The sequence below is a fragment of the Cetorhinus maximus genome, chromosome 16 (genome assembly GCF_964194155.1).
Source record: "Cetorhinus maximus chromosome 16, sCetMax3.hap1.1, whole genome shotgun sequence".
Taxonomy (NCBI): Eukaryota; Metazoa; Chordata; class Chondrichthyes; order Lamniformes; family Cetorhinidae; genus Cetorhinus; species Cetorhinus maximus.
In genome coordinates, this window is record NC_135894.1 from 7,026,273 (window position 1) to 7,050,132 (window position 23,860).

General features: G+C 50.3%; 1 protein-coding gene across 1 annotated transcript in view; it reads left to right on the plus strand.

The window, feature by feature from the left end:
* Positions 1–7,445: 7,445 nt before the first annotated feature.
* Positions 7,446–23,860, plus strand: part of LOC144691322 (NACHT, LRR and PYD domains-containing protein 3-like) — a 53,045-nt gene continuing 36,630 nt past the window's right edge. The window contains 2 exon segments of the mRNA XM_078559324.1: positions 7,446–7,563; positions 20,112–20,207. Coding sequence (XP_078415450.1) covers positions 20,144–20,207 — 64 coding nt within the window. The 5' untranslated portion in view covers positions 7,446–7,563; positions 20,112–20,143.

The following is a 23,860-nucleotide window of genomic DNA, read 5'->3' on the forward strand; positions in this document are numbered from 1 at the left end:
TCTAAGAAATGTGCTAATAGGTGACATTAAGGGTAGAAAGCAGGAGGAGCAAGGTACAGATAGACCTAGTGGAGGTTTGCTGGGGGGAAGTGATCCAAATAGGCTAAAAGGTAGAGATAAAACAATGGATGGAAATACATCTAAAAATAATGGAAATAGGTGGGAAAAGAAAAATCTATATAACTTATTGGAAAAAAGGGGGATCGGAAAGGGGGTTGGGATGGAGCAGAGAGTTCATGAACTAAAATAGTTGAACTCAATATTCAGTCCAGAAGGCTGTAAAGTGCCTAGTCAGAAGATGAGGTGCTGTTCCTCCAGTTTGCGTTGAGCTTCACTGGAACATTGCAGCAGGCCAAGGAGAGACATGTGGGCATGAGAGCAGGGTGGAGTGTTGAAATGGCAAGCGACAGGAAGGTCTGGGTCATGCTTGTTGACAGACCGAAGGTGTGCTGCAAAACGGTCACCCAGTCTGCGTTTGATCTCTCCAATGCAGGGGAAACTGCATTGGGAGCAGCGAATGCAGTAGACTAAATTGAGGGAAGTGCAAGTGAAATGCTGCTTCACTTGAAAGGAGTGTTTGGGCCCTTGGACGGTGAGGAGAGGGGAAGTGAAGGGGCAGGTTTTGCACCTTCTGCGGTTGCATGGGAAGGTGCCGTGGGAGGGGGTTGAGGTGTAGGGGGTGATGGATGAGTGGACCAAAGTGTCCCGGAGGGAATGATCCCTGCGGAATACCGCCGGGGGTGTGAAGGGAAGATGTGTTTGGTGGTGGCATCATGCTGGAGTTGGCGGAAATGGCGGAGGATGATCCTTTGAATGCGGAGGCTGGTGGGGTGATAAGTGATCAGAGGAACTGTTTTTGAAAGTGGCAACAATCATTGGCATCACTGTTCACCAATATCCATTACAAGCTCACCAACTCCCACAGCCACCTCGACTGCAGCTCCTCACACCCTGCTTCCTGTAAGGACTCCATCCCATTTTCTCAGTTCCTTCGCCTCCGTCGCATCTGTTCCGATGATGCTACGTTCAAAAACAGTTCCTCTGACATGTCCTTATTCTTCCTTAACCGAGGTTTTCCACCCACGGTGGTTCACAGGGCCCTCAACCGTGTCCGGCCCATCTCCCACGCATCCGCCCTCAAACCTTCCTCTCCCTCCCAGAAACATGATAGGGTCCCCCTTGTCCTCACTTATCACCCCACCAGCCTCCGCATTCAAAGGATCATCCTCCGCCATTTCCGCCAACTCCAGCATGATGTCCACCTCGACATCAGGACCTACCTCGACCTCAGGACCCGCCTCGACCTCAGGACCCACCTCGACCTCAGGACTCCCACCACAGCCCCGGACCCACCTTGACCTCAGGATCCCCCCACCGCCCCAGACCCACCTCGCCCTCAGAACCCTCCTGCTGTCCTGGTCCCAGCTCGACCTCAGGACACCCCCAGCGCCCTGGACCCACCTTGACCTCAGGAGCCCGCCAGCGCCCTGGAACCACCTCTTCCTCAGGACCCCCTCACTACCCCGGACACACCTTGACCTCAGGACCCCCCCACCACCTCTGAGCCAACTCATCCTCAGGAGCCCCCCACAGCCCCGGACCCACCTTGACCTCAGGACCCCCCACCGCCCCGAACACACCATGACCTCAGGACGCTCCCACTGCTCTGCCCCCTTTGATCTCCGTACCTCCCTACCACCCGGGTTCACCCTCGGATCTTTGAAAACCCTGAAACTTGGACCTCACCCCCTGATCTCCGAATGCCCCAAACATCAACCACCGCCCCCTGATCTCCAGGCATCCTCACCCATCCTGACCAACGGAACACCGCCCCACCTCCCCACCTCTCCCTCCGTATCACAACAGCGACCTCCTGACCACTGGAATCCCCTCCAACCTCCGAAAGCCCCCCTGACCTCCCAAGACCCGGAACCAGCCTTCGGATGCCCTCCAGCCTCCATGACTCTGCGACCTCCCCCAAACTCAGGCCCCTCAGACGTCCAGAACCACCCCCCCACCCAACCACAACCCGGCGACGTCGGACACCCCGAATCCCAAAGCTCCCCACCCCCGCAACAACGCACACCTCCACCCACAGCACTCCCTCTAGCCCTACCCCCATCCCCGGCATCCTCAAACCTCACCACCACTCCCCGAACACTGGGTACCCCCAGCCCCCACCCCACCCCGGAGAACCCGAAAACGTACTACACCCAGGCACTGCCAACCTGCACCCCCCTTAGACACCACCAAAACCCACACCAGGCACCCCCATGACGCAGCACTACACCCGACCTCCGGTCAACGCCAACCACCCCCAGATAACCTGAACCCCCAGAATCTGGACACCCCCAACACCCAGCCTCCCACGGAGACCCCAAAACCCCAACGTCACCTCGGACACATTCAACCCTGACCCCTCAACCTCAACACACCCCAATCCCCCAAATTCCCACAATCAACCCCCACCCACACAGACGCCCCCAATCCCCCAAATCACCTCATGCACCCCCACCCATAGAGACACACCCAATCCCCCAAATCCTCTCAGGCAACACCCACCCACAGAGACACCCCCAATCCCGCAAATCCCCACAGGCAACCCCCACACACCCAGACAACCCCAATCCCCACCCTTGGGCACACCCAGCTCCCAGCCCCAGACACGCCAAGCCCAGAAAACAAACCCCACGCATAAACACACAGTCCCAAACACCCTCCCCCTGGTCCCAACCCTCACCCCTCCAGGCACTGCCAACCCCCCAATCCCCCAGACACCCCCAATACCCCCCAGACACCTTCAGCTCCAATTCCCACCCGGACACCCCCAACCCCCTCCACCCAGACACCACTAACCCAGACAACGATCACCACATGGAAACATCCCCCCCGGGGCCCAACCCTCATCCCTTGAGACACCCAATCTCAGCCACCTTCCCCGCCCAGACGCCCCTGACACCCGCCCCCCGAAAGACCCCCAACCACCGCAGCTGCTCCAGACACCCCCGACTCACACGCAAACAACCCAACCCCCACAGCAACCGAGACGCCCCCCAACACCTCCCACCTCCCGAGACACCCAACCCCTGACCTCTGGACACACCCAAACCCCATCACCAGCCGACCACCAAACCCTACCCCCTCAAACTCTGGACCTCACAACCCCCTCCTGATCTCCAGAACCACACCCCCTGACAATTCCCTCACTATATCCGCATAGCCTCAAACACCAGCCGCGCACCCCCCTCTCCAGACATTGCCGGCTGCTAAACACCACCCCTGATCTCCAGCTACCCCAACCAGTATCCACATTCCCCGACCTCTGGACATCACCAACACATACCCCACGACCTCTGGGCACCCTAACTCCTAGCCCCCAACAACCGAACAACCTCAATTCCCATTGCCCCGAACTCCAGGTACCCACAAACCCACCGCCCCTGCCCCTCGAACTCCAAACACCGCCAACCCCACCCGCCAGTCCCCAGGACACCCCCAAACCTCTATTCGCACCCCCAGCCTCCGGACACCCCAAACCCCACACCCTTGACTTCCAGACACCCCCCATGCCCACCCGGACACATCCAACTCCTCACTGTTGCCCAACGCCGAGACCCCCCCAAATCCCCACTCTTCCCCCGGCCCTTTAGGCACCCCAACACCCACCCACCGGGACACCTCAAGCCCCACCGACCAGGACACCCACAAATCCACACCCAACCTCCGGGTGCCCCTAGCCTCCAGGCCCCCTCAAACTCCACCTCCCCCAACGTCCGGACAGCCGCAAAACCCCACCTTAACCTCCGGTCACCCCGAACCCCTAGCTCAGCCAGAGACTCCCACACCTGAACTGCCACCCCGCGGACTCCCACAACCACACCACCCGGGACTCTCCTGCACCCCCACACTACAGACTCACCCGCACCACCACCCACCCGACTTTCCCGCACCCCAACCCCCTGGTCTCTCCCACACACCAACACTCCCCCGGAACTCCAGACATGAGCATGGACCCCCCCCACCCCCCAAACTCCGGACATGATCATCCCCCCCACCCCCCCAAGGTTCAGCTATGAGCATCGACCCCCCCAAACTCCAGACATGTGCATCCCCCCATCCCCAAAAATCCAGACCCCCAAACTCCAGACATCAGCATCGTCCCCACCCCCAAACCCCAGACATGAGCATCAACCCCCACCCCCATACTCCAGACATGAGCATCCCCCCAACCCCCAAACTCCAGACATGAGCATCACCCCCACCCCCAAACTCCAGACATGAGCATCCCCCCCACCCCCAAACTCCAGACATGAGCATCTCCCCCGCCCCAAACTCCAGACATGAGAATCCCCCCCGCCCCAAACTCCAGACATGAGCATCCCCCCCCGCCCCAGACTGCAGACATGAGCATCCCCCCCGCCCCAATCTCCAGACATGACCATCCCCCGCGCCCCAAACTCCAGACATGACCATCCCACCCACCCCCAAACTCCAGACATGAGCATCCTCCCCACCCCCAAACTCCAGACATGATCATCCCCCCCCCACCCCCAAAACTCCAGACATGAGCATGGACGGACACCCCGCCCCCCCCCTGTCCCCCCCTCCACCCCCTCCCCTCCCCCCTCCCCCACTCCCCTCCTCCTCCCTCCCCTCCTCCTCCCTCCTCCCCCCCCCAAAACCTTGGTTGTGGGGGGGGGTGGGGTTGGGGGGGTGGGGTTAGGGGCGGGGGGGGCGGGGCCGGGCTCTGTTGCGGGGGGGTGGGGGCAGGGCGGGTTGTGGGGGGGTGCGGGGCGGGGGCCGGGTTGTGGGGGGTGGGTGGTGGGCGGGTTGGTGGTGGGTGGGCGCGGAGCTGGGTTGTGGGGCGGCGGGGGTGGGTTGTGGGCGTGGTTGGGGGCGGGGGGGAGGCGGGCCGGGTTGTGGGCGGGGCCGGGTTGGGGGCGGGGCCGGGCAGAAATTGCAATAAAGCGGAGCCTGGGAGAAAAGGCGGGAAGAGTTTAAATCGCCTGTAAATAGTTTTGGGTTTTCAATGTGAGTCCCGGGACTGGGAGGATCCCCTCATCTTCCTGGGACCTTAGAAAGGCGGCATTGCCGACATGGCAGCGATTTCCTCACTCAGCCCTGGTGATGTTGTTTGGATTAGTTCCCATTCTTCACCTTGGGCTGGGGAACACGATCTTCAGAGTGAGAGTGAAGCTGGGTCTAGGAGGGAAAAGCAGCCTTTCGCCTTTCTCCATTCTCCCCGCCTCTCATTGCTCCATTTTCCTCAAGAGAGGCGCAAATGCGCCCTTTTCTCTCCAAAGCTGCAGGTTAATCCCGGGCCGCCCCTCTATTCAACAATGTGACTTCAATACAAAGCTTTCACTATCTAGAAATACTGTAAATTCCCCAGAAACACTGACCTTCTCTCCGTCATTCACAAACACCCCCTCCCCCATCATCAAATCCCCGCCCAATGGACAGGCTTTGGAGGGGTCGGGAGGCGAGTTACCCGCTGCAGGATTCCCAGCCTCTGACCTGCTCTTGTAGCCAGAGTTTTTATTTGGCCGGTGCAGCTCAGTTTCGGGTCAATGGTAAACCCCAGGATGTTGATAGTGGGAGATTCAGTGATGGGAATGCCATTGGACATCAAGAGGCGATAGTTGGATTCCGTCTTGTTGGGGATGGTCATTGCCTGACACCTGTGTGGTGTGAATGTTACTTCCACTTGTCAGCTCAAGCCTGGATATTGTCCTGGTCTTGCTGCATTTGGACATGGACTGCATCGGTATCTGAGGAGTCACTAATGGTGCTGAACATTGTGCAATCATCAGCGAACATCCCCACTTCTGATCTTGTGGAAGGAAGGTCATTGAAGCAACTAAGGCTGGTTGGGCTGAGGACACTACCCTGAGGAACTCCTGGAGCTGAGATGACTGACTTCCAACAACCATCTTCCTTTGTGCTTGGCATGACTCCAACTAGCAGAGAGTTTTCCCCCTGATTCCCGTTGACTCCAGTTTTGCTCGGGCTCCTTCATGCTACACTCAGTCAAATGGAGAATTGATCTCAAGGTCAGTCACTCTCATCTCAATGTCATAAGTTTAGGAGCTGAGTGGCCCTGGCTGAACCCAAACTGGGTGTCAGTGAGCAGGTTATTGCTAAACAAGTGCTGCATTATAGCACAGTTGATGACTCCTTCTGCTACTTTACTGATGATGGAGAGTAGACTGATGGGGCAGTAATTAGCTGGCTTGGACTTGTCCTGCTCTTTGTGTACAGGACATAACTGGGCAATTTTCCACATAGCCAGGTAGCTGTAGCTGTTGTAGCTTTACTGGAACAGTTTGGATATGGTGCGGAATGTTCTCGAGCACAAATTTTCTGGGACAGAGTTCTCCACTTCCCCCACCCTTTGTGTCAGGAAATGTTTCCTAACTTGCTCTCCTGAAAGCGTGACTCTGATATTAGGAAAGTTGTCCCCTTGCCCTGGCCTCCCACACCAGTCATTAAAGTTTCTGTCAACCGAGCAATTCTTTTCACATTCCTAAGATCCTCAATCAGAGCAGGTAGTTGGCAGGGGGCGGGGGAGGGTGGTGTGGCGAGAATGGGTGGTGCAGGATGGGGAGTTACTTCTGCGCCCGCTCTTTCATATCGCTCCTTCCAGATCATCATAACTCACTATTTAAAATAAAAACTCATCACCCTTCTGGTTCCTTTGCCAATTACAGATACCATAAATCTGTCCTCCTCTGCTTCCGACCCCTCTACCAATGGAAAAACTTCCTCCCTCACTATCAAAACCTTCCTCATTTTGAACTCCTCTGTTCAATCTCCCTTTAGCCTTCTCTGCTCTAAGGGAAACAGCACCAGTTTTCCCAGGGCTTCACATAACTGACGTTTTTTTTAAAAATTCTTTCATTGGATTTGGGTGTCACTGACAAGGCCAGCATCTGTTGCACGTTCCTAAATGCCGTTGACAAACTGTTGGTTAGTCACCTTCTTTAACCACTGCAGTTTATCTTGTAAAGTTATTCATTCTTGCTACCATTCTATTAATTCTGCTCCAGCTCTTTAAGTGTGGGACCCGGAAACTCTCGCTCAGGCCCAACCTGTGATTGATAAAAATTGAACATAACTTCCTCAATTTTGTAATCTATAACTCTGTTTATAACGTAGAAAAAAAATGTCTCAATATCTGTGTGTTTTCTTTGAAGTCTCTTCGGTCCTGCATCACGATAAAAATTGGACCACAAATTCACCATGCTATTTTTAATTCAAAGGTTTGAGAGCATATCTGGCACCAGTAATTGAATAAGTAGAAAGCAATGGGAGTATAAGTTTGCAGATTAATATGGGGAAATGGAGAAGAAAATTATTGTGGATTCATACATGGGAGGGAGATGGTTTTTGATACTTTCTGTGCTCTGTGGTAAGACATTTCTCTCTCTGTCTTGTTCCAGCTCTTCCCATTTGTACCTGTGGCCTGATTGGCAGAGTCTGTGAACTCGACTGCTGCTGTGACCCTGACTGCTCCTCTACAGACATCAGTGTCTTTTCTTCCTGTCTGCCGGGCAGTGAACTGTAAGTCTCTGTTAGTGTGTTACTGCATTGCCTCCTGATCTGGCAATGCCGTGATTTTAACATAGGAACATAAGTAGCTGTGGACATAAGCTGTGGACCCTTTAGCCTCTTGAGACTGCTGCACTATGCCTGATCATAATGACTCTTCTGCCTCAACTCTGCTTTCCTGCCTGCTCCTTATATCCTTCCTTTTTTTATTTCATTGAATGTGGGTGTCACTGTCTAGGCAGCATTTATATTGCCCATCCCCAATTGAGAAGGTGGTGGTGAGGTCCCGTCATGAACCACTGCTGTCCATGCAAGATCAAACGAGAATCCACAATCTCTGGGGTAGAGAATTCCAAAGATTCACAACTCTGAGTGAATCAGTTCCTCCTTATCTCAGCCCTGAATAATCTGTAATCCCATCTTCTAGATTCCCAGCCATGGGAAACAGCTTTTCAGTGTCTACACGGTCATGCCCCTTCAGATTCTTCTATGTTTCAATGAGATCACCTCACTAATGTTGAGTGCTGCACAGAGCATTGGTCAGTCTAGAAACGGTTTTAGAGACCCATTCTAGGAGCTCAAAGCTGGGTGGATGAGCAGTGGGCTCTACAACAAGAGTGGTTTCTGATGTATGTTTTCTCCCGCTAATCCTCCTGCCATGGGTCCACAGATGTTACTTCTCGCTGTCGCGTGTTGAACCATATGGGACGGCGTGATGGTAGATATACTGCTGGTTGGTTGAGGAAGTTGTTGACTTAGAGCATTCTAGGTTAGACTAGACTTGCCAATTGCTTGCCAGTTGCAATTATCCTTCTGATGTTGGTGATGGTGTGGGGCGGTGTGGGGCGGTGGGGGCGGGGGTGCTGCTCTTCAGAGCAGGGAACCAATGGAGGTGATTTGGTCAAAGAGTCCAGCATGATGTACATTGGTACGTTTGTTGTGGTCAGATTGGTATCTTACTGGGCTGCAGTATTCTGCACTTGAGTACATGATGGCAAGAGGAGAGATCCTCAGGATGTTGGCCTGTGATCCCTATGAGGAACTTGTCAGTTTACTGTGAGCCTGTTGCAGGTTACTTTTCTGCTATCTTGATGACGTGCTGCTTGTATGTAAGACTTCTGTCAAGGATGACGCCGAGATAGAAAAGGTGGAGATTGTTCAGACTCTGGCCATCCAGGGTGATGTTCAGTTTCCTGTTAGTGCTGGCATTTTAAACATTCATTCATGGGAGGTGGGCTTCGCTGGCTGGGCCACTATTTATTACCCATCCCTAATTTCCCTTGAGAAGGTGCTGATGAGCTGCCTTCTTGAACTGCTGTATTCCATGTGGTATATGTGCACCCACAGTGCTGTTAGGAAGGGAGTTCCAGGATTTTGACCCAGTGACAGTGAAGGAACGGTGGCATATTTCCAAGTCAGGATGGTGAGTGACTTGGAGGGGAACTTCCAGCTGGTGATGCTCCCATCTATCTGCTGCCATTGTCCATCTAGATGGCAATGACTGTGTGCTTCGAAGGTGCTGTTGAAGGAGCCTTGGTGAATTCCTGCAGTGCACCTTGTAGATGGTACACACAGCTGCCACTGTGTGTCAGTGGTGGAGGGAGAGGATATTTTTTGGATGTGGTGCCAATCAAGTGGGCTGCTTTGTCCTGGATGGTGTCAAATTTCTTGGGTGTCCTGGGAGCTGCACTCATCCAGGCAAGTGGGGAGTATCCCATCACACTCCTAACTTGTGCCTTGTAGATGGTGGACAGGCATTGAGGCATCAGAAGATGAGTTACTCATCACAGGATTCCAAGCCTCTGACCTGCTCTTGTAGCCATTGTATTTATATGGCTAGTCCAGTTCAGTTTCTGGTCAATGGTAACCCCGCACCCCCCCTCCCCCGCCCCCCCAAGGACATTTATAGTTGGGGTTACGTGATTGTAATGCCATTGAACGTCAAGTGGTTAGATTCTCTCTTGTTGGAGATGGTCATTTCCTGGCACTTGTGTGGTGTGAGTGTTACTTGCCACTTGTCAGCCCAAGTCTGGATATTGTCCTGCTCTTCCTGCATTTGGACGTGGACTGCTCCATTATCGTGAATGGTGCTGAACATTGTGCAATCATCAGCGAACATCCCCACTTCTGGCCTTATCATGGAAAGAAGGTCAGTGATGAAGCAGCTGAAGGTGGTTGGGCCGGGGACACTATCCTGAGGAACTCCTGCAGTGATGTCCTGGAGCTGAGATGACTGATCTCCAGCAACCACAACCATCTACCTTTGTGTTAGGCATGACTCCAACCAGTGGAGATTTTCCCCCGATTCCCATTGACTCCTGTTTTGCTAGGGCTCCTTGGTGTCACACACTGTCAAATGTGGCCTTGATGTCAAGGGGAATCACTTTCACCTTACCTCGAGTTCAGCTCTGTAGTCCACGTTTGAATCAAGGCTGTAATGAGGTCAGGAGTTGAGTGGCCCTGGCGGAACTCAAACTGGGCATCACTGTGCAGGTTACTGCTAAGCAAGTGCTGCTTGATAGCACTGTTACTGACCCCTTCCATTCCTTGACTATTGATCGAGAGTAGACTGATGGGGAGGTAATTTGCTGGAGTTGGATTTGTTCTGATTTTTGTGTACAGGATGTGCCTGGGCAATTTTCCACGTAGCTGGGCTGATGCTAACGTTGTAGTTGTATTGGAATAGCTTGGCTAGGGGCAGGGCAAGTTCTGGAGCATAAGTCTCCAGTATTTTTGCCGGAATGTTGTCGGGGTACATATTCTTTGCTGTATCCAGTGCCTTCAGTCGTTTCTTGATGTCACGTGGAGTGAATTGAATTGGCTGTAGACTGGCATCTTTGATGCTGGGGAGCTCCGGAGGAGGCCGAGATGGATCATCCACATGGCACTTCTTGCTGAAGATTGTAGCAAACGCTGCAGCCTTATTTTATGGACTGATGTGCTTGGCTTCCCCATCATTTGAGGATGGGGATATTTGTGCAGCCTCCAGTGAATTTTTTAACTGTCTGCCGCCAGTCACTTCCTTTTGTATTCGGCCTGCTCCGCTCGGAGCAACCGAGCCACTCTTGGAGATGGACGTTGAAGTCTCCCTCCCAGATTACATTTTGCACCCTTTCCACCCTCAGTGGTTCCTCCAAGTGGTGTTCAAGCACTGTGTCCCTACTGAGTAATACATTATGCCCTGTGTGTTAGTTTATATAAAAATATACTGAAACAATGCAGGTTTGTGGGGGGTTGTCTCATCCCTATTTAGGCAGGAAGGAAGCACTGATTCATCAGCTGAGGGAGGGCAGTACGTGGAATTCAGTAGGAGGTTTCCATGCCCATGTTTGACCAGGAGACTTCATGGTGTCTGGAGATGATGTTGAGGAATCCCAGGGCAACTCCCTGTTGACTGTGTATACCACCGTACTACCACCTCTGCTGGGCCTGTCCCTCCAATAGGGCAGGGCAGGGCATACCCAGGGGTGTTGATGGTGTCTGGGACATTATCTGTAAGATATGATTCCGTGAGGATGACTGTGTCAGGGCTGTTGCTTGACCAGCCTGTGAGACAGCTCTCCCAATTTTGGCACTAGCCGCAGTCTGCTAGTAAGGAGGACGTTGCAGGATTGTGAGGGCTGAGTTTGCCGTTGTCATTTCCAGTGCCTAGATCGATGCCAGGTGGACGGTCCAGTTTCGATCCTTTTTTGGGGATTTGGAGCAGTTTGGTTCAGCTGAATGGCTTGCTAGAGGGCATTTAAGAGTCAACCACATTGCTGTGGGTCTGGAGTCACATGTAGGCCAGACCAGGTAAGGACGGCAGATTTCCTGCCCTAAAGGTTATTAGTGAACCAAATGGGCTTTCACAACATTCGTCAATGGTTCCGTGCTCAATAAACTTTTAATTCCAGATTTTTAATGGATTCAAACTACAACATCTGCCTCCTGGGTCTCTGTATTACAAGTATAGCGGGAATCTCACTATGCCGTTGTGTTGGCATTGCAGGTGGAATATGCTAGAACCTGTTTTACTGGTGCTCGGTTATAGGCACCATATCTTGTGGTTGTCACCCAGCTTTGTTGCACCGTAGTTAAATGAATCTTCGAGCTTCGGGGTATGAATCTGTAGGACACTGCAGATAACATCTGCATAGATTAACTCTCAGAACCAGGTTGGAGGTAAAAACAGAAAATGCTGGAAAAACTCAGCAGGTCTGTCATTAACTGTGGAGAGAGAAACAGAGTTAACATTTCCAGTCCATATGACTTTTTCAGAGCTAAAGAGAAGTGGAAATGTGATGGATTTTATACTATTTAAGAGGGGGCAGAGCAGGTGGAGCAAAATAGAAGGTTAGTGTTAGGTGGGAGCTCAGGAGAGGTGGACAAGGATGTCATGGACAGAAAACAAAGGGAGTGTTAATGGTGGTGGTAAGAGCTAAAGAAGGTGCTGATCATGGTATAAAGGTAATAGAAGAACAAGGCATAGCGCTGTGTAAAAGCACAACATATACAGAAAACAGTGACAGATGGTCCCTGTGGGGGGGGGGGAGGGATTGTGGTGAAAAAGGATAAAAAATAGAATATATTGATTAAAAATAAATAAAAGTAAAGAAGTATTTTTTTTAAATGTGTAGAAATGGGGGTAAAGATGGAGGAGAGAGAGAGACAGAGTTACACAGAAACAGGCCCTTCATGTCCGTGCCAGCCATCAAGCACTTATCTATTCTAATCCCATTTTCCATCACTTGTCCTGGAGCCCTGTCTGCTATGGTGTTTCAAGTGCTTATCTAAACACTACTTAAATGGTGTGAGGGTTCCTGTCTCTACCACCCCCTCAGGCAGTGTGTTCCAGATTCCAACCTCCCTCTGGGTGAAAAAAAAATTCCTCAAATCCCCTCTAAACCTCCTGCACCTCACGTTAAATTGATGTCCCCTCGTTATTGACAACTCTGCTAAGGGGAAAAGTTTCTTCCTATTTACCCTATCTACACCCCTCATAATTTTGTATACCTCTATGAGGACCCCCCTCAACCTTCTCTGCTCTAAGGAAAACAACGCTAGCTTATCCAGTCTCTCTCCAAAGCTGAAATGCTGCAGCCCAGGCAACACCCTGGTGAATCTTGTCTGCACCCTCTCCAGTGCAATCACATCCTTCCTATGGCAACCAGAAGTGCACACAGTAATCCAGCTGTGGTCTAACTAGCGTTTTACACAGCTCCAACATTACCACCCTCTTATATTCTATGGCTCGGCTAATAAAGGCAAGTATCCCATATGCCTTCTAATCCCCCTTATCTACCTGTGCTGCTGCCTTCAGGGGTCTTTGGACATGTACACCAAGGTCCCTCTGATCCTCTGTACTTCCTAGGCTCCTACCATTCATTGTGTATTCCTTTGCCATGTTAGTCCTCCCAAAAAGCATCACCTCACACTCCTCAGGATTAAATTCCATTTGCCACTGCTCTGGCCATCTTACCAGCCCATCTATATCTCACTATTACAGGACTTTCCTCCTCACTATGTACAACACCACCAATTTTCGCGTCATCTTCAAACTTACTGATCATACTTCCTATATTCACATCTAAATCATTAATGTACAGAACAAACAGCAAGGGTCCCATAACTGATCCCAGCAGTACATCACTCGTTACAGGATTCCAACTGCAAAAACAACCTTTGACCCTGACACTCTGCCTCCTGGCACTAAGCCAATTTCGGATCCAATTTGCCAAATTGCCCTGGATCCAATGGACTCTTACTTTCTTGCCCATTCTCCCATCTGGAGCCTTGTCAAAAACTTTACTTAAGTCCACGTTGACTACATCAACTTCACTACCCTCATCTACACAACTAGTCACCTCCTCGAAAAATTCAAACAAGTTTCTTAGACATGATCTCCCCCTGACAAAGCCATACTGACTATCCCAGATTAATCCCTGCCCCTGCGAGTGGAAATTAATCCTGTGCCTCATATTTTTTTCCCAATAGTTTCCCTACCACTGATGTTAGACTCACTGCCCTGTCATTACCTGGTTTATCCATACTATGCTTCTTGAATAATGGTGCCAAATTCGGTGTCCTCTAGTCCCCTGGAGCCTCTCTTGTAGCCAGAGAGCATTTGAAAATTAGTGCCAGAGCCCCTGCAATCTCCTGCCTTGCCTCACAAAGCAGCCTTGGGTACATCTCACCTGGGCCTGGGAATGCATCTACTTTTAAGCTTGCTAAAGCCACTAATACCTTTTTCTTCAATGTTAATTTCTTCAAGCATATCACAGTGCCCTTCCCTGATTTCTACACCTACATTGTCCTTCTCCATAGTGAACAAGGCTGAAAAGTAATCGTTCAAAACCTCACTCTCTGGCTCCACGCAGATTGCCACTTTGGCCCCAAGTGGGCTCTATTCTTCCCCTGGTTATCCTCTTGCCCTTAATATATTTATAAAATGCCTTCGGATTTTCCTTTATCTTGCCCGCCCGTGTTTTATCATGTCCCTGCTTTGCTCTCCTAAGTATTTAATTACTCCTGCGCCCCACCCCACACCCACTCACACTTCCTTTACTCCTCGAGGGCTTCTGTTGTTTTCAGCCCTCTGTATCTGACATAAGCCACCTTTATAAACTTATTCAATGTGCTATATCCCTTTGACATGCAGGTTTCTTGGACTTGTTGGTCCTACCCTTCACCTTCAGGGGAACATGTTGGCCCTGAACTCTCACTATTGCCTTTTTGAATGACTCCCACTGCTCTGATGTAAACTTTCATACAAGTAGCTGCTCCCACTCCACTTTGGCCGGATCCTGACTGATCGTATTGAAATTGGCCTCCACCCAGTTCAGTAAATTTCTTTCCAGCCCATCTTTGTCCTTTTCCATAAGTACCTTAAATTTCAGAGTTGTGGTCACTGTCACCGAAATGGTCCCCCACTGACACTTCTCCCAATTGCCCGGCTTCATTCCCTAAGATTAGGGCCAGGACTACCCCTTCTCTTGTAGGACTTTCTACATGCTGGCTCAAAAATCTCTCCTGGATGCACTTTAAGAATTCCAGCATTCACATCATGAGCAGCCCAGTTAATATTGGGGAATTTGAAATCCCCTACTATTATTACCCTATTACTTTTACACTTCACTGAGATTTCCCTGCATATCTGCTCCTCTCTCTCCCCCTGAATGTTTGAAGGTCTAAAGTACACTCCCAGCAAAGAGATTGCCCCCCTTTTTGTTTTTTAAGTTCTACCCATATGGCTTCATTTGTGGAATCTTCTATGATACCATCCCACTTTACTGCAGCAATTGACCCTTGATCAATAGGGCAATGGCACCTCCTCTTTTACACCCTGCCCTGTCACACATGAAGATTCTATACACTGTAATATTTAGCTGCCATCCCTGTCCTCCCCTCAAACATCTCTCTCTGATAGCACCAACATTACATTCCTATGTGTTAATCAATGTCCTCAATTCATCGGCCTTACTGGTAAAACTCCTTGGGTTAAAGTAAACACAATCCAGCTTTGTGCCTTAACAGGTCTATATCTCCCTTCCAGATTGATTCGTTTCCCTTCTATATTTGGCTGTGCATCACCCCCTACTGTACCTCCGCTCTGCATCCCATCCCCCTGCCAAATCAGTTTAAAGCTGCGCCCCCCCGTCCCAGCCAGCAGCACTAGCAAACCCCCCCCCCAGAAGGATGTTTGTCCTGTTCCAGTTCATGAGCAACTCTCCGACTTGTACATGCCCCAACTTCGCCAGAAACAGACCCAATAATTCCGGAAACTAAAGCTCTCCCTCCTGCACCATCTCTTCAGCCACGCATTCATCCTTTCTATCTCCTATTCCTATACTCACTAGCACAAAGTTCATGGTCTGAAGTTGTTGTGCTTAATGTTCACTTCAAATGGCCGTAAATTACCCTATCAAAAGATGAGGTGCCGTTCCTCCGGTTTGCCTTGGGCTTCACTGGAGCATTGCAGGAGCCATGGACGGACATGTGGGCATGGGAGCAAGGTGGTGTGTTGAATTGGCAAGCAACAGGAAGGTCTGGGTCATGCTTGCAGACTGAGTGAAGGTGTTCTGCAAATCGGTCCCCCAGTCTGCGTTTAGTCTCCCCAATATAGAGGAGACTGCTTCGGGATCAGCGAATACAGTCGGCAAAATTGAAGGAGGTGCAAGTGAAGCGCCCTTTCTCCTGAAAGGAGTGTTTGGGGCCTTGGATCATGAGAACGGAAGCAGTAAATGACGAGGTGTTGCACCATCTGCAATTGCATGGGAAGGTGCCATTGAAAGGCGATGAGGATTTGGGGGGTGATGGAGGAGTGGACCAGAGTGTCACAGAGGGAATGCTCCCTATGGAATGCTGACGGGGGGTGAGGAAAAGATGTGTTTTGTGGTGGCCTCATGTTGGAGATGACAAAAATAGTGGGGGATGATCCTTTGAATATGGATCCTGGTGGGGTGAAAAGTGAGGACACGTGGGACCCTATCAGGTTTCTGGGAGACAGGGGAAGGGGTGAAGACAGAAATGTGGCAAACAGTTCCTCTGTCATGTCCCCCTCCTTCCTTAACTGAGGTTTTCCACCCAAGGTGGTTGACAGGGCCCTCAACCGTGTCCGGCCCATCTCCCGCGCATCCGCCCTCACACCTTCTCCTCCCTCCCAGAAACATGATAGGGTCCCCCTTGTCCTCACTTATCACCGCACCAGCTTTTGCATTCAAAGGATCATCCTCCGCCATTTCCACCAACTCCATCATGATGCCACCACCAAACACATCTTCCCTTCACCCCCCCTGACGGCATTCCGCAGGGATCGTTCCCTCCGGGACACCCTGGTCCACTCCTCCATCACCCCCTACACCTCAACCCCCTCCCACGGCACCTTCCCATGCAACCGCAGAAGGTGCAACACCTGCCCCTTTACTTCCCCTCTCCTCATTGTTCAAGGGCCCAGACACTCCTTTCAAGTGAAGCAGCATTTCACTTGCACTTCCCTCAATTTAGTCTACTGCATTCGTTGCTCCCAATGCAGTTTCCTCTACATTGGAGAGACCAAACGCAGACAGGGTGACCGCTTTGCAGAACATCTTCCGTCTATCCGCAAACATGACCCAGACCTCCCTGTCGCTTGCCATTTCAACACTCCACCCTGCTCTCATGCCCACATGTCCGTCCTTGGCCTGCTGCATTGTTCCAGTGAAGCCCAACGCAAACTGGAGGAACAGCACCTCATCTTCCGACTCAGCACTTTACAGCCTTCTGAACTGAATATTGAGTTTAACAATTTTAGATGATGAACTCTCTCCTCCATCCCCACCCCGTTTCCGATCCCCCCTTTTCCAATAATTTACATATATTTTTCTTTTCCCACCTATTTCCATTATTTTTAACTGTATTTCCATCCATTGTTTTATCTCCACCTTTTAGCCTATTTCAATCCCTTCCCCCCACCCCACCCCCACTATGACTACCTGTACCTCGCTCGTCCTGCTTTCTACCCTTAATGTCACCATTTGCACATTCCTTAGCTAATGTCACCACCGTCAACACCTCTTTGGTCCTTTTGTCTATGACATCTTTTGGCAATCTCCACCAATCACTGGCCCTCTATCCAGCTCTACCTGTCCCACCCCCACCACCCCCTCCCCCTTAAAGCAGCTTATATTTCACCTGTTTTCTATTTTCCCTAGTTCTGATGAAGAGTCATTCGGACTCGAAAAGTTAACTGTGTTCCTCTCCGCAGATGCTGCCAGACCAGCTGAGTTTTTCCAGCTTTTTTTTGTTTTTGTTCTCTTGTGCTGTAATCGTTCTATGTTGCAAGCAAGGATGATAAGGGGGAATCTGTAGATGTGGTGCACTGTATTTCCAAAAGGCATTTGATGAGGTGCCACATTAAAGGTTACAGCACCAAATAGGGCCTCATGATGGAGGGGGTAACACAATAACATGGTAGAGGATTGGTTAGTTAACAAGATGCAGGGAGTCAGAATAAGTGGTTCAATTTTAGGCTGGCAAGTTGCAACTAGTGGAGTGCCACAGGGATCAGTGCTGGGGCCTTAACTATATCCAGTTTATATCAATAACTTGGATGAAGGAACAGAATGCATGGTAGCTTAAGTTTGCTGATGACACAAAAATAGGTAGGAAAATAAGTTGTTAAGAGAACATCAGAGTTTACGAAGGGGCTTAGACAGGTTAAGTGAATGGGCAAAAATTTGGCAGATGGCGTACAATATATAAAAAAAATGAACTTGTCCATTTTGGCAGGAAGAATAGAAAAGCAGAATATTATTTAAATTAAGAGAGATTGCAGAGCTCTGTGTACAGAGGGATTTGAGTGCAGTGGGAGATGAATCACTAAAGATTAGCATGTTAGTTCAGCCAGTGATTAGGAAGCCAAATGGAATAAAGATAGGACAAAGCTGGGTCAGTGGGGGGTGCGGGGCTGGGTCAGTAGGGGGTGCGGGACTGGGTGAGTGGGGGGTGCGGGGCTGGGTCAGTGGAGGGTGCGGGGCTGGGTCAGTGGGAGGGTGCGGGGCTGGGTCAGTGGGGGGTGCGGGGCTGGGTCAGTGGGGCAGGTCTGGGTCAGTGGGGGGTGCGGGGCTGGGTCAGTGGGGGGTGCGGGGCTGGGTCAGTGGGGGGTGCGGGACTGGGTCAGTGGGGGGTGCGGGGCTGGGCCAGTGGGGGGTGCGGGGCTGGGTCAGTGGGGAGTGCGGGGCTGGGTCAGTGGTGGGTGTGGGGCTGGGTCAGTGGGGGGTTTGGGGCTGGGTCAGTGGGGGGTTTGGGGCTCGGTCAGTGGGGGGGTGCGGGACTGAGTCAGTGGGGGGTGCGGGGCTGGGTCAGTGGGGGGAGCGGGGCTGTGTCAGTGGTTGGTGCGGGGCTGGGTCAGTGGGTGGTGCGGGGCCGGGTCAGTGGGCGGTGCGGGGCTGGGTCAGTGGGGGGTTTGGGGCTGGGTCAGTGGGGGGTGCGGGGCTGGGTCAGTGGGGGGAGCGGGGCTGGGTCAGTGGGGGTTGCGGGGCTGGGTCAGTGGGTGGGTGCGGGGCTGGGTGAGTGGGGGGTGCGGGGCTGGGTCAGTGGGTGGGTGCGGGGCTGGGTTAGTGGGGGGTGCGGGGCTGGGTCAGTGGGAGTTTCGGGGTTGGTTCAGTGGGGGGTGGGTGTAATGTGAGTTAAACAGCTGATAACTAAATTTTACATTGTCTCAAACTTCTTTACAAATTACCGTGGAGAATAATTTAATTTGTAATTTGGAGAAAAGACTGATCCGAGACTGAATCATTTTTATATTTCTACAGTAAAGAAATGATAGGTCACTGGCTGATAGTTTGATTGGGCACAAGGGTATGGGCAGACATTCAGTGAGACACACAAGTGGAGAAAAAGCAACAAATTGCATTTGTATGGCACCTTTCATTAACAAAGCATCCCGTGCTGCTTAACAAAAGCAGTACAATTCCTTTTTAAAAAGGCACCGAGATACTGAAGGAGCACCAGAGCAGGTGACCAAAAACTTTGGTCAGAGAGTTAGTGTTTTTAAGGAGAATTTGAAAGGAGGAGAGAAAAGTAACAGAGGCTGAGAGGCTCAGGAAGGGAGGCTCAGAGCTCAGAACTTGGCCCCCAGTTTTGGACGATTATCATCCGGATGTGAAACATGTCAGACTTGGAGAGATGGAGGGCAAAGATATCGATGGTTCCCAGAGCTGTTCGAGGTTACATAGATAGGACGAGAGGGGCCATGGAGAAATTTGAAATGCTGAGTTGGGGATTTTAAAATGAGATGTTGTGAGACTAGGAGCCAGCGTGGACCAGTAGGCATAGATGATGGGTAAAAGAGACTTGTTTAGAGTCAGGATACAGGAAGCAGTGATGAAGTAGAGCTGGGTGTCCTCAGCTTACATGTGGAACCAGGTTGCCAAGGGACAGCGTATTGATGAGAAATAGAAGAGGGCTAACGAGACATCATTGGGGCACTCCAGAGATAAAGGTGTGGGAGTGGGAAGAGATTCTTTGGCTGCAATTTAATAGATAAGAATTGATCTGGGAACTTTTGCCGCATTTTCACCCAGCTGGGTGACAGCAGAGAGGAGTTGGAGAAGAATGATGTGGTCAGCCATGTCAAAGGCTGTAGACAGGTTGAGAAGAATGAAAATATTTCATTTCCTACTGTCAGAGCCAGGAAGGGTGTAATTTGTGACTTCAATAAGAGCCGTTTTGATCCTGTGGAATGGTTGCACATTGATTGGAGGGATTCAAACATGGAATTCCATGAAAGATTGGCATGGATTTTGCAGATAATAACATGTTCAAGGACTTTGAGAGGGAAAAGGAGACTGGAGGACAGTTATTTGCAAGGACAAAGGGGTCAAGCGTGGGTTTTTTGAGGAGAAATGTGAGAGCAGGTCGTACATTGTCTAGCAGCCAAAAAATCTAACATCTGTTTCACCGTGACATATGTGAGATTGTAAAATCTCTAACGGTATCCTGCAAATAAATGCTGTGCATTGCCTCACTGTTTGAAGCTGTCAATGTTCTTCTGATTTTAATATATCCATCTAATCCTTGTATTCGTCTAAGATTTATTACAGAACATCCTAATCTGGGAACATCTGTCAGCACCATGGCTGAAGGTCCAAACGAGACAGAATATCCAACAACTACAAAAAGAATGAGAATGGGCACAGGTATGTTCATAAAATACTTCAGAATAAAATTTCTATGCTAATAGATTGACCATATCTTGTGCAAGACCTGCGGCTCAGACAGGAAGAGGGAACAGGACAGGGGCCGAGTAGAAGGAGTTAAATGAGTGACCCTCTAAAGGGACATCACAGTCACAGGTTGAGGGAGCCCCTGAGTTCTGGAACTGTTGAGTAGATCCCTGGCATTGGTGCCATGTGTGGTCAAATGCTGCCATGATGGCAGGGACAGTCACCTCACCTCAGATCTAGAATCAATTGGCTGCTTACAGAAGAGGGTTCCCTTGTATTGAAGTTTTTATTATAATCTCACTCCTGAAAGGTCTGGCTCCAATCTTTTTTACTATACTCCCTAGTCATAGAGCCATGGGGAGAATTCCACACCAAGACAGTGACCCGCACCACCTCCCTGGATTAAAATTAAGCTGCACCAAGCTTCATGTGACTGGGAGTGTCCGAGCCAAATTAACAGCCATAGGGCCATTAATTGGCTCAGAACAAGACTTAAGCTGCTATCAGAAAGGATGTCCCACCTCCGAGAGCTACCTGATCATAAAAGGGCAAGTAGCATTCATGCCATACAAGTGCCAAGCAATGATGATCTCCAACAAGATAGAATATAACCATCTCCACTTGACATTTAATGGCATCACCATCATTGAATCGCCCGCTATCAACATCCTGGGGGTTACCATTGACCAGTAACTGAACTGGATTCGCCATATAAATACTGTAGCTACAAGAGCATGTCAGAAGCTGGGAATTATGAGGAGAGTAACTCACTCCTGTCTTCTCAAAGTCTGCCCACCATCTGCAAAGCACAACTTAGGAGTGCAATGGAATATTCTCCCCTTGCCTAGATGTCTGCAGCTCCAACAATACTCAAAAATCTACACCATCCAGAACAAAGAGCCCACTTGATCGGCATCCCATCCACCACTTAAAACATTTTAAAAATTAATTCATGGGTTGTGGGCTCCACTGGATAGGCCAGCATTTATTGCCCATCCTGAGTTCTAAATTGCCCTTGAGATGATGGTGGTTAGCTCCCGCCTTGAACTGCTGCAGTCTATATGGCGCAGGTATATCCACAGTGCTGTTATGGAGGGAGTTCCAGCAACAGTGAAGGAATGGTGACATATTTTCAAGCCAAGATACTGAGTGGCTTAGAGGAGAACTTCCAGATGGTGGTGTTCCCATCTATTGCTGCCCTTGCCTTCTGAGATGGTAGCGTCTGTGGATGGAAAGGTGCTGTCTCAGCAGCCTTGGTGAGTTCCTGCAGTGCATCTTGTAGATCGTACACACTATTGCCACTGTGTCGGTGGTGGAGGGAGTGAATGTTTGTGGATGGGTTGCCAATCAACTGGGTTGCTTTGTTCTGGATTCTATCGAGCTTCGTGAGTATTCATGGAGCAGCACTCATCCAGGCAAGTGGAGAGTATTCTATCACACTGCTGACTTGTGCCTTGTAGATGGTGGACAGGCTTTGGGGAGTCAGGAGTTGAGTTACTCACTGCAGCATTCCTAATCTCTGACCTGCTCTTCTAGCCACTGTATTTATGTGGCTAGTTCAGTTCACTTTCTGGTCAATTGTAACCCCCAGGATATTGATGGTGGAGAATTCAGCAATAGCAATGGCATTGAATCTCAAGGGGCGATGGTTAGATTCTCTCTTGTTGGAGATGCTCATTGTCTGATAGTTGTGTGGCACAAATATTACTTGCCACTTGTCAGCCCAAGCCTGGATATCACCCAGGCCTTGCTGCATGTGGACATGGTCTGCTTCAGTATCTGAGGAGTTGTGAATGATGCTGAACATTGTGCAATCATCAGTGAACATCTCCACTTCAGACCTTATGATGGAATGAATGTCATTGCTGAAGCAGCTGGAGATGGTTGGGCCTAGGACACTGCCGTGAGGAACTCCTGCAGTGATGTCCTGGAACTGAGATGATTGACCTCCAACAACCACATCCATCTATATTTGTGCTTGGTCTGACTCCAACCACTGGAGAGTTTTCCCACTGATTCCCATTGACTACAGTTTTGCTAAGGTTCCCTGATGTCACACCCAATCAAATGCTGCATTGATGTCAAGGGCAGTCACTTTCTTCCCACCTCTGGAGCTCAGCTCTTTTGTCCATTTTTGAAACAAGGCTGTAATGAGGTAAGGAGCTGAGTGACCCTGGCGGAACCCAAATGAGTGTCAGTGAGCAGGTTATTGCTGAGCAATTGCCGCTTGAAAGCACTGTTGCTGACTCCTTCCTTCACTTTACTGATGGTCGCGAGTAGACTGATGGGTAATTGGCCGGGTTGGATTTGTCCTGGTTTTTGTGTACAGGACATAACTGGGCAACTTTTCACATTGTAGGGGCAGATGCCAGTATTGTAGCTGCACTGAAACAGTTTGGCTAGGGGCGCGGCAAGTTCTGGAGCACAAGTCTTCAATACTGTTGCTGGAATATTGTCAGGGCACATAGCCTTTGGAGTATCCAATGCCTGCATCTGTTTCTTTATCACGTGGAGTGAATTGAATTGGCTGAAGACTGGCATCTGTGATGCTGGGGGCATCTGGAGAAGGCCGAGATGGATCATCCACTGGGCACTTCTGGCTGAAGATTGTAGCAAATGCTTCAGCCTTATCTTTTGCACTGATATACTGGACTCCCCCATCATTGAGGATGGGGATATTTGTGGAGCCGCCTCCTCCAGTGAATAGTTTAATTGTCCGCCATCATTCATGACTGGACATGGTAGGATTGCAGAGCTTAGATGTGATCCAATGGATGCGGAATCTCTTAGCTCTGTCTGTTACTTGCTGCTTATGCTGTTTGGCACACAAGTAGTCCTGTGTTATAGCTTCACCAGGTTGACACCTCATTTTTAGGTATGCCAGATGCTGCTCCAGGTGTGCCCTCCTGCACTTTTCATTGAACCAGGATTAATCCCCTGGCTTGGTGGTAATGGTTGAGTGTGGGAAATACCGGGCCATGAGGTTATAGATTGTGGCTGAGTACAGTTCTGCTGCTGCTGATCGCTCACAGCACCTCATTATTGCCCTGCCTTGAGTTGCTAGATCTATTTGAAATCTATCCCAATTAGAATGATGATGGAGGGTATCCTCAATGTGAAGACATTAGCTCCTTCCACCACTTATGCACAGTGGCAGCAGTGTGTAGTGTCTACAAGATGCACCGTAGCATCTCACCAAGGCTCCTTTGACCCCACCTTCCAAATCCATGACCTTTGCCACCAAGAAGAACAAGGGCAACAGATGCATGGGAACACCAGAACCTGCAAGTTCCTCTCCAGGCTTCACACTATCCTGACCTTGAATAAAATCACTGTTCCTTTACTGTCACTGTGTCAAAATCCTGGGATTCCATTCCCAGAAGCACTGTGGGCATACAGGCACCAGATATATTGCAGTGATTCAAGAAGGTGTCTCACCACCTCCTTCTCTGGGGCAATTTGGGATAGACAACAAACGCTGGCCTTGCCAACTACTCCCACATCCAGCAAACAATAAAGACAATTGCTGGGTTTAAATCTGAGATTGATAGCTTCTTGTTAACCATGGGTATGAAGGGATTTGGGGCAAGGTTAGAAATTAGGTCACAAATCAGCTATGCTATCAC